General features: G+C 62.7%; 1 protein-coding gene across 8 annotated transcripts in view; it reads left to right on the plus strand.

Annotated features, from left to right (window-relative positions):
- Window positions 1-10,665, plus strand: part of CELF6 (CUGBP, Elav-like family member 6) — a 16,932-nt gene extending 6,267 nt beyond the window's left edge. Inside the window, exons 3-13 of one of the 8 annotated variants that reach the window (XM_009278877.1) lie at window positions 4,413-4,465; window positions 5,787-5,788; window positions 5,987-6,112; window positions 6,246-6,325; window positions 6,799-6,942; window positions 7,358-7,502; window positions 7,597-7,746; window positions 8,081-8,143; window positions 9,050-9,130; window positions 9,241-9,384; window positions 10,538-10,665. In XM_009278877.1, coding sequence (XP_009277152.1) covers window positions 4,413-4,465; window positions 5,787-5,788; window positions 5,987-6,112; window positions 6,246-6,325; window positions 6,799-6,942; window positions 7,358-7,502; window positions 7,597-7,746; window positions 8,081-8,143; window positions 9,050-9,130; window positions 9,241-9,384; window positions 10,538-10,665 — 1,116 coding nt within the window. Of the gene's footprint in view, window positions 1-4,412; window positions 4,495-5,786; window positions 5,789-5,983; window positions 6,113-6,245; window positions 6,326-6,798; window positions 6,943-7,357; window positions 7,503-7,596; window positions 7,747-8,080; window positions 8,147-9,044; window positions 9,131-9,240; window positions 9,385-10,537 lie in introns of all 8 variants that reach the window. The other 7 variants (XM_009278879.2, XM_009278881.2, XM_019471959.1 and 4 more) reach the window with 7 other exon arrangements.
- Window positions 10,666-10,973: the final 308 nt, after the last annotated feature.

Genomic DNA, 10,973 nt, shown 5'->3' on the forward strand with positions numbered 1-10,973 from the left:
GGTGGTGAGGAGGGGGTATTTGCACGCGGAGATGGGGTGCGTGCATGCCTGGGTTGGTGAGATGGGTGTATCTGCTCCCAGGGATGGGGATTGGGGGGGTGTTGGTGAGCAGGGTGTACCTGCACCCAGGGATGCTGTGTGTGAGTGTGGGTGTTGGCGAGGAGGGGGCATCTGCACCCGGGGATGGGGTGTCCGAGTGTGGGTGTTGGCGAGGAGGGTGCATCTGCACCCGGGGATGGGGTGCATGTGTTGGCAGGGCGGTTGTTGGTGATGAGGGTGTATCTGCGCGCAGGGATGGGGGTTGTGAGTGTGTGTGTGTTGATGAGGAGGGTGTAGCTGCATCGAGGGATGGGGAGGGTATTGGCAGGGGGTGTTGGTGAGGAGGGTGTATCTGCACCCAGGAATGGTGTGTGGTGGTGGTGGGGGGGGTGGTGGTGGGCAGGGTGTATTTGCAGGCAGAGATGGAGTGTGTGCATGCCTCTGTTGGTGAGGAGGGTGTATCTGCACCCGGGGATGGGTTTGTGTGTTTGTGTGTTGGCTGGAGGGTGTATTTTTCCACCCTGGGTTTGTGTGTGTGTGTTGGTGCTCTGTGTGTGTGGTTGCAGGTGTGCGAGGGGATGTGCTCGGGGCGGGTGTTGCACCCACAGATGGTGCAGGGGTGCACGTGCGTTGGCAGGGGTATGGTTTTGCGCCTGGGGTGTGCGCAAGTGGGTGTTGGTGGGGAGTGGTTGCACTCGGGGGTGGTGGGTGTGCAAGCGTGTCGGTGGCTGTGTGTGTAAGCAGGTGCTAAGGGTGTCTTTGCAGCCAGCGATTGTGCGCGTGGTGGTGGGGTGTGGGTGTACGTGGGCCTGGGGTGTGGCAGTGGTGGGTGTGTAAGTGTGTGCACGTGGGTGTGTGCGCACACTGGGTGTGAGCAGGGAGCAGAGAGTGCGTGTGTGCGTACGCGTGTTGCATGGGCTCCCACACTGTGAGTGCCCGGTGGGGGGGCTGGCCGGCTGTGCGCAGGGCTCAGGTGTGCGTGGGTGGTGGTGGGGATGGGGTGTGGGTGCTGCTGGGGGTGAACCATGGCCGTCCAGGGGTGCTGACCAGCACTGGGTGTCCGTGTGTCCACAGAGGGCTGCCGGGGGTCCCACTGTGGGTCCTGCTGCCGCAATGGGGAAACTGAGGCAAGGGGTGTTGTGTACCTGCCTGGCATGGATGGTGGTGCCGGCTGTGCACCCTGGGGTGTGTGCTTGTGGTTGTACGGGGTCCACAGCTGTGGGGAGGGTGCTGTGGGTGTTGTATGGGTGTGCGGCTGTGGGTGAGTGGGTGCTCATGAGGACTCTGGGCTCAGGGTATGTAGGTGTAGGGGTGTCGTGTGCGGGTGTACACGGGGCTGGGGTAGGTGCGTGGCTGCACGTGGGTGTGCAGTCATGCTAGGATGGATGTACAGTTGTGCGTGGGTGCAAGCATGCGGCTGTGTAGGTGTACAGTTGTGCAGAGGGGGTGCTGAGGCGAGCGTGCAGCTGTGGTGCGTGGGTGTGCACAGAGGATGCTGTGCGTGGGTCTGTGGTTGTGCATAGGGGTGTGCAGGAGCGGGAGTGCGACTGTAGGGGATGTGTGGTTGTGTGTGTGGGTGTGCTAGGATGGTCGTGCGTCTGTGCGGAGTTGTGGGGTAGTGTGACTATCCCCAGGCCGGCTGTGTCCCCTTGCTGTGAGTTCACCCCCAGGGCTCTGGCAGGGTGTTCCCCTTATGGCAGGGTGTTCCCATGATGGGTGGCTGCCTGTATCCGAGCACCCGTCTCCCTGCACCGGGTGTTGGCTGCCTGGGGACACCTGGGGTGACGTGGGCACCAGGCTCCCGCGGGTGCCCGCTGCTCCAGCATCACCCGATGCCTCTGTCTCGGCTCATTTGGATGCGTGGCGGCCTGCGCCTGAAATCCCTCTGGCTGTTGGGCATGAGGAGGAGGAGGGTGACACCGAGGAAGGAGCAAGGGCCAGAGGTGACCCTGTCCCACAGGGCGGGTCCCCCAGCAGGGATCCACCGTGGGCTGGCTCTCCCTGATGCCCAGGCTGTTGGGGGGCTCCGAATTTGGGTGGGGGACAGTGTCCGAGGGGTCAGGTGATGGTTTAGCAACCGGTGGTGACCCCCTTGGGCTGTAGCAGACCGGTGGTTTGGCCATGGGGTGCCATAGCTGGGGCTCTGTGGGGCACCCACGGGTGACAGTGACTGGTGGGTGCTGGGACACCCCAGACAGGGTCTCCTGTGACCCTGGGTGCGTCAGCATGTCCTTGGGGTGTGCAAGGATGGGGGGGAAATGGGTGGGAGTTGGGGGATGGATGTGTGGGTGCTATGGGTGTGGAGGGATGGGTGCTATGGGGGTGGAAAGGTGGGTGGTAGGGAGGTGGGGGATGGATGGGCTGGTGTAAGGGTGTTACGGGGCTGGATGGATGGGTGTTATAGGGGTGGATGGGTGTTGGGGATATGGATGGGTGCTATTGGGATAGATGAGTGTTACGGGGATGGGTGCTGGGGGATGGATGGGTGAATTGGTGGGTGAATCTTGGGGGGAGGTGGGTGGATGGGTGATTGTGTGGGTGTCGGGGATGGGTGAATGGATGGATGGGGGTTGGGGGGTAGACGGATGGGTGTCAGGAGGAGTGGGAGACGGCTGGGTGGTTGTTTGGGTGTCGGGGGATGGATGGAGGGCTGTTGGGCAGCGGTGGGTGACTGTGTGGGCGCAGGGGCATGGTGCAGGGGTGCTGTGGGGACAGACGGACAGGTGAGCACCAGACAACCGGACGCGGGGGGAGGTCTGGGTGCCCACGCTGTCCGCTTGTGCCACAGGAGCTGGTACGGGGGCACCGAGCACCCCGGGGTGGGCACGGGGCAATGCCGGGGGTGCCAAAAGCCCCTTTCAGGGGTGTCCACGGACAGGGGCGTTTTTTCCCCGGCGCGGTGCGGCAGCCCTGGGTTAGGTTAGCCGGTCCCCGAGGCCTGACATTTATAAACATCAGCCGCTCCCGGAAAAGCTCAGCCGCTCCCGGAGAATCAATACAGTTTAATAACCGGCGAGCGGAGACGGGAGACACATCAAAATGACACTCTGCGGCTCCGTAAATGTTATTCTAAATCATACTCGCTGGGTTTATTACATTAAGCATACAGCAGTGGGCATGGGAAATTTATTCCATCAAAGGCCATCGTGCTGGTAAATGGGACTGGTGGGTCGGTGGAGGGGGGGCAGCCCCCCCCCAAAATGGGGTTCCCTCTTCCTGGACATGGCAGGGATATGGGGGACGAGGGGGATGTTGGTCCCACGGGTCTCCCTGCTGTCACAGCCTCTGGGGTTTGGGGTGAGCTGGATCCTGCCCCCGTGCAGGGGTTGGGGTGGATGTTTGGGGGACCGGCGACACGATGGGTGACGCGAGGGCAGCCGGGTGGCCCCCCCCGTGTCCCTCGGTGCCACCCCATGGCTCCTGGGGACCTGGTCCTCTCCCTGGAGCATCCCTGGCTCTGTGCTGACATTTCTCCCCGTGTTTCCCTGGAGACGAGGCGGTTGCTGTGGAAACCTCCCTCCTCTTCTTCCTTAACCATCCTCTTCCTCACCCCGGGGGGAGGGCTGGTGCTGCCCTCACCCAGCCTCTAAATTTGGGGACCCCCTCCAGGGGTGCACAGGGGGAACCCTGGGGTGGGGGTACATACGAGCATGGGTGCGACAGCAGCACGGGTGTGTGCGGCTGTCCCTGTGCGTGCTCGAGCTGTGTACGTGTGCGCGCACACCCGCCCTGTCATGCGTGACATCCTGCCGTTGCCGTGACGACCCCATCGAGCACATGGCTCAGGCTCCGCAGCATCGCGGGGGAAGCACGCTTGTTGCCGTGGAAACGGATATAATTGTAGCATTTTTCGGCTAAAAGAGGGGAAAAAGGAGGGGGAGAGAGGAGGAGAAATGGCTCCGTGGGGCAGCGGGCCAGGGACATGTGCACTGGCCCAGCGTGTCCTACTGCACACGCGTGTCACGCTTGCGGGTACACACAGCGGTGATGCACGGGAGGAGGCTGAAATTGGGTGAGAATCAGGAAAAGAAGAGTGGTGGCGGTGCTGCCGGAGGGGCCGGGGCCGGCCGGGCATTGCTGCCGCCTCTGCAGTCCTTTGCAGTCGAGGAAAGCAGGCAGGCGGCCAAGGCTGGCACCGGCGGCCTGGCGGGTGCCTGCGGCACCGGGTACCCATCCCCGGGGCCGTAGCATCGCCCTCCGCCGTCGGCATCCCCGGTTCAGTGTGGCCACAAACCCCGGCTCTGTTCTTGCAGGTCCCTCCCCTGCTCCCCACCCCAGCCCCCTGGGGCCAAATCCTGCTATTCCCCACGGAAGGGGTTTGCGGGGGGGCACGGCACGGCCACTGACTGCCCGCTCCCGCTTGTGTGTTGCAGATGAACCGCCCTATCCAGGTGAAGCCGGCCGACAGCGAGGGCCGAGGAGGTAGGTCCCCCCTTCCCCGGCTGCCCCACGCGGGCAGGGGGGCACAGGGCCACCCAGGGGGGTGACGGGGGACACGGTGGCATCGCGGGGGCTGCTGTGGGGAGGTTTGTTTGCAGAGAAACCCGCGAAAGGAGCTGCCTTTGCCGGTGACATCCAAACCCGAGCGCAGAGCAAATGCGATCTCGGCTCTCCCTGCCTGGCCGGCTGTGGGGAGCATCCTGACGTCATGCCATGGACGTCCTGACGTCATGCCATGAACATCCTGACATCGTGCTGGGCAGAGTGCCAGCCAGCTGCTCTCCGACAGCCCTTTCGTCTATCAAACAACCTAATTACCCGCCCGGAGCTGCCGGCGGGGACCCCAGCAGAGTTGGAGTGCAGGAGTTGGCCATGCATGGCCCGAGCCCCTCTCAAACAGAAACCGCTGCCCCCGCCCAAATTCTCCGTGGGGGTTTGCGGCTCGTGGGGCCACGGCGTTTCCAGGCTGAGTCAATAATTTGGGCAAAATTGCAGGAATCGGGTCAAAACTCCCTGATGTTCCCGGTGCCACGAGCAAGCTCTGGGCGTGTAGGCACGCTCGGACATGCGGGATGCAAGCATGGGGCTGCCTGCCCTCGGCGGGACGGCCAGGGTAGATATCCCCCTATTCAAACCACGTTATTAAACATGCCGCGAGCTGGTCCTGGCACGTCCTGGAGAGACCCAGCAAATAAATTGCCCACTTAACGAGCATAATTGGTGAAGGATTAAAAATCGATGGGCGAGCTCAGGTGCTCGGCTCCGGCCCCCTTGCCTAGGAGGCGATGCTCGGATGCCGAGCCCGCTCCCCCCGGCCGCCTTGACCAGGAGATGGTTTATGTTTAACTAGACAACACACGAGCCCTATTCCCTTAACTAATTTTCCCGGTACCATAACGGACAGAGCATTAATCGTCTCCTGCCATTATTTATTTATTTCCCCGGCAACGGTCTTGACAGGGCACCTTATTTTCTTTGTCAAATGCCATTAGCGCACGGCGGGAGCACGCAGCCGCGCAAGACAGATGCTGGTAATAATAATGAAATTCTCATTATTTACTCTCCCTTCTCTTGTGTTTGGTTTATTTATGTCTCCTGGGCACGGCCGGAGGCTGCGGGTTATTCTGTGAGTCAATCACACGAAGGCAATCGCCGGTGTTTTGCGGGCTCTCTTTGTATCCCAGCCACATCCCGCATCGGTGCCGGGGGAGCCAGCTCCTCCATCCCTGGGAGAAGCCCCAGCTCCGGTCCCCGAAGCGGGAGCTGGCTCTTCCCAGCTTCACCCCTAGGCGATTTCCCTGCAGGAGAGGTTTTCCCAACCCGAGCGTTTCGTAGGATGGAGGTGATAAACTCTGTGTCTTTGCTGCCGGACCGGCATCGCTCCCTCCCCAGGCTCCGGCGTCACCCGGCTCTTTCCCCTCTGTGCGCTGTTTGCAAACCAGGGATGAGGGGACAGGACAGAGAGTGGCATCCCGCTCTCCGACGGGCTTGGTTTTGTTTTTAGAAGACAGGAAGCTCTTTGTGGGCATGCTGGGGAAGCAGCAGAGCGAGGACGACGTCCGGCGCCTCTTTGAACCCTTCGGCCAGATCGAGGAGTGCACCATCCTCCGAGGGCCCGATGGAGCCAGCAAAGGTGGGCTTTGGGGAGCCGGGTGAGCACCCCGTGGGCCGCCGGGACCCACGGAGGGTGGGAGCTGCTGGCCGGGCAGCGCTGGCTCCTGCAGCGGCCGAATCCGATCCCTCCCTTGTCCCCTCTCTGCCCTTAGGTTGTGCCTTTGTGAAATACGGCAGCCACGCCGAGGCACAGGCTGCCATCAACAGCCTGCACGGCAGCCAAACCATGCCGGTAAGTGCTCGGCTCTCGCCCTGCCCTGTTCGGCCCCGTGCTGCCTGCGTAATCCAATCACCAGCTAATTTGATCCTCTATCTAATTGGATCAAAATCCCACGGACCGGCAATTTGTTGGCCGGATCAACTCGAGGTTCATCCCTGCCTGGGCGCTGAGCCCCGGAGGTGGGCGCATGGGGCTAATTCCCTCCGTGCTGGAGAAAGGGGCTGTTTAATTAACACTGAAGTTCAAAATTGTGAACGAGGAGGAGGAAAAAGGAAACAGAGGTCAGGGAGCCGCCGCTGGGGAGAAAAGCCGGCTATAATTAAACTTCGCATCGATCGCTGGTTGCTGCTGCCAAGCCAGGCAGCATCCCTGGGGCCAAGGATGCTGCGGCCGCTGCGAGCCAGCGGGTCCCTCCCCGGAGCGGGGAGACATTTCAGGGGCATTGCCGGGGTCCCACCATCAGCCCCATCTTCCCCCCGTCTCAGGGCGCCTCGTCCAGCCTGGTGGTGAAGTTTGCGGACACAGATAAGGAGAGGACCCTGCGGCGGATGCATCAGATGGCGGGGCAGCTGGGCATCTTCAACCCCATGACCATCCAGTTCGGCGCCTACGGGGCCTATACGCAAGCGGTAGGAGCTGGCGCCGGCCGGGACCTGGGGGTTTTTGGGGAGCCCCGCGGTTTGGGGGGGGGTGTGTGTGTGTGTGTTTTGCCTGTGAAAGCCTGCGTGGGATTGTACCAGTGCCAAATGGGTGCGGATGCCCGTCAGGGTTGGTGTATCCCCATTTAGGGGCACAACAGAGGGCTTCACACACACCCCTCCTGGGTGAGGGTGGCATGGCTGTAGGGCGCAGCGGTCCCATATATCACCTTTTTTAGTGTCACTTAGACCTCCTCCTGTCCCTGGGTCCGGCAGCGGGTGGCATTTATCCCTCTGAGCCCCCGTGTGTGGGTGCAAAGGGGGGATGCTAATTTATCCTCCCCTGCTCCCCCCTTCTCTCTGCCTCTCGCTCGCTTTCCCCTTTTCCCCCTTTTCTTTCCTTAAGATCATGCAGCAGCAGGCGGCCCTGATGGCGGCCGCGCAGGGGACCTGCCTGAACCCCATGGCTGCCATCGCCGCTGCCCAGATGCAGCAAATGGCCGCCTTCAACGTCAGCGGGCTGGTGGCCGCCCCCCTCACCCCCTCTTCAGGTACAACTCCCCTCCATTTGCCCCCCCATCCTGCTTGACATCCTCGGGGCTGGGGGGGGGAGGCGCTGCCGGCGCTGACGCCTCCCTCCCGCAGGTACAAGCACTCCCCCCGGCATCAGCACGGCGCCCGTGCCCAGCATCGCCACGCCGATCGGGGTGAACGGCTTCAGCCCGCTCCCGCCGCAGACCAACGGGCAGCCCGCCTCGGAGACCATCTACACCAACGGCATCCACCCCTACCCAGGTAACCCGCCTCGCAGCCTGCCGGGGGGCTCCGCCACGTTCCCCCGGGGCTGGGGACGCGTGCTCGGCTCACGCGGCAGGCTCCCGGGGGTGCTCCCCACCCCGAGAACATGCCGGACGAACCAGCCGTGCACCGATCCCCACCGAAATCCCTCCTCCCGTGGCATCGCCGCCTTTGCGAGCGTGGCAATGCTCTCGGCTCCTACGAAACGGCAGGGAGCAGCTCTGCCCCTCCGCGGCAGTGCTCGGCCGAGAGCCCTCTCCCGCGGGAGCTGCTCGTCCCCGGACTTCTCTTGCTTATTCTCTCTTCCTTCTCCCTTCTTTTCTCTTCCCAGCTCAAAGCCCCACGGTGGCAGATCCCCTCCAGCAAGCCTACGCAGGCATGCAGCACTATGCAGGTCTCAAACTTTGCTTTGCACTTCTCCCCTCTCTCCCCTCTTTGCTCCTCACCCTTATTTTTGGGGGGGGTGAGCATCGCCTTTGGGGCTGGCTGGGGTTGAACCACAGGACTAGGGCAGCGTGCTTGGGCACGGATTAACGCGGTGATGCACCGAGTGCGGCGTGCCGTACCCTGGGGCAGCGATGGGGGTGACGCTGGTGCAGAGTGCCTTCCCCTCGTCCCCAGCAATGCGGATGTGCTCCCGGCACGGCCCTCCGTGCAAATTTTGGATGGAGGAAAGTGAGTTTTAATGCCCGCTGGGCTGAGAGAACTCCGTGGGGGAGATCTGGCGGCGGTACCCAGGAGAGGGGGCGAGGTTTGGGCGGTGATAGAGAGCCAGCTCGACGCTGGATCGTGCCGACATGCCAGCCCACTGGTAGAGACCGCCTTGGAGGCACCGAGACATCAAAAATTGTCAGATGTTCGTCACGTGGCCGAATCCAATGGCCAGGGAGATGGGATGTGGAGAGAAGGGAGTCAAAGCATCCAGTGGAAGTACAGTGAGCCCGGCAGCCATTTAATTAGGAGCACTAACAGTGATTTTCAGATTTTCAACAGAAAATCAAGTTTTGGACCCCCAATTGTTGCTTTTTTTCAACCGAAAGTGCCGGCTTTCCTCAACCTTGAGGCCATAGTACTGCTGCCACCAGCGTCCCTCCTGGGAGAGCCATTGCATACCGGGCATGCCGGGAGACTTGGGGCCGTGCCGGCAGGGGTGGGAAGGGCAGAGCCAGCAGCCCCGGGGCAGGAGAGGCACCTCCATAGAGGGTGGCAGCAGGGGACAACCCTGTCCCCAGCCCTTCCCAGGGCTGTGGCGGGAGCGGGGTGGGCACCAAGGTCTCAGCTCCATGTTTCTCTCTTCCAGCAGCGTATCCCACCGCCTACGCACCCATCAGCCAAGCCTTTCCCCAGCAAGCGCCCATCATCCCGCAGCAGCAGCGGGAAGGTGAGGGGTTGTGGGGGGCACCCCGCCGCAGGGCCGACGGCTCCTCGCTCCCCCCCGGGGTGACCCCCGCCTCGCGGCTGACATGCGGCTGTCCTTTGTGTGTCACCCAGGTCCCGAAGGCTGTAACCTGTTTATTTATCACCTGCCCCAGGAGTTCGGGGACGCGGAGCTCACGCAGATGTTCTTGCCTTTCGGCAATGTCATCTCTGCCAAAGTCTTTGTGGACCGTGCCACCAACCAGAGTAAATGCTTTGGTAAGTCCCGGTGTGGGGCTCTCCCCGATGTCGCAGCTCGAGGGTCCGGCTCTCCCCGATGTCCCAGCTCAGGGGTCTGGCTCTCCCTGGTCTCCAGCTCGGAAGTCCAGCTCTCGCTGATGGCCCAGCTCGGGGGTTCAGCTCTCCCCGGCGTCCCCAGCTTGGAGGTCCAGCTCTCCCCGATGTCCCAGCTCGGGCGTCCGTCTCTCCCCAACATCCTCAGCTTGGGGGTCTGGCTCTCCCTGACGTCCCAGCTCGGGGGTCTGGCTCTCCCTGACATCCCAGCCCAGGGGTCTGGCTCGGGCAGCACCGATGGGTGACCGAAGCTGCATGGTGGCTGGAGCAACGTGGTTGTCCATCCCGGGGCCAAAGGGTAGTTTTTTTGTCCCGCACCGTGCCAGGACAGAAGGACATACCCTGCTGCTGTCCCCTCTTACGCTGTCCCCCATGTCAGCCCAGTGCATCTGCCTGCGTGCCTGCCAGGGAGGGCTGGTCACCGCTTGCCACTGCCATGTCTGCTCTGCTCACGTGGCTGAGTGCCACCGCTGCCACCAGCACGCTCTGGCCTGCAGAGCTGTCACCACAGTGTCCCAGCAGCCTGTGTCACCTTGGTGGCCCCACAAATCCCGTCACCCTGGTGTCCCCAGACCTCATCACCCTGGTATCACCACAAACCTGCAGACCTTGGTGTCCCCACAGACCTGCTCACCTTGGTGTCCCCATAGACCCTGTCACCCCGCTGTCTCTGGAGGCCCCATCACCTCGGTGTCTTGGCAGACCCTGTCACCCAGGTGTCCCATGAGCCCGCAGACCCCATCACTTTGGTGTCCCCGCAGTCCCCATCACTTTGGTGGACCCTGTCACCCCAGTGTCCCCACAAATCCCATCACCTTAGTGTCCCCAGAGACCATTCCAGTGTCCCTGCAGACCTTGGTGTCCCCAGAGATGCCGTTGGCCCACCACCCAGTGCCCTGCAATCCAGGGCTGCGCCGTTGCCCCACCATCCCCCTCTCCCAGCCCCCCAACCCGGGGCTCCGCCTGAGGCTGCCCGCAGGAGCGTCCTGCGGGATTTCCACGCCTTGGCTGAAGTAAAGCGGCAACCTGTGATGTTTACGGTGACAAACTCCTCTGTCACCTCGTCCCTCGCCCCCAGGTTTCGTCAGTTTTGACAATCCGACGAGCGCTCAGGCAGCCATTCAGGCCATGAACGGCTTCCAGATCGGCATGAAGAGGCTAAAAGTCCAGCTAAAGCGGCCGAAAGATGCCAACAGACCCTACTGACCCCTGCTCACCCTGGCCCTGCGGAGAGGTAAGGGGGGGGACGGGGGGGCCTGGCCCTGCTGCGCCCTGCTGCGATGCCCCAGGGGACCTGGCGGTGGGGTTCGGCTCACCTAAGGCATCGCAGGTGCCGTGCTTTCTCCAAAAACGTCCTCGAGTGTGTGCGGGGGTCTCTGCGCCCGGGACAGTCTGCGTGTGTGTTTCAAACTGGGATTTGGGCCCTTCCCTCCGTCCCTCTCGCCGTCCCTCTCGCCGTCCCTCTCGCCGTCCCTCTCGCCGTCCCTCTCGCCGTCCCTCTCGCCGTCCCTCTC

The sequence above is a fragment of the Aptenodytes forsteri genome, unplaced genomic scaffold (assembly GCF_000699145.1).
Source record: "Aptenodytes forsteri isolate BGI_AS27 unplaced genomic scaffold, ASM69914v1 Scaffold258, whole genome shotgun sequence".
NCBI lineage: Eukaryota > Metazoa > Chordata > Aves > Sphenisciformes > Spheniscidae > Aptenodytes > Aptenodytes forsteri.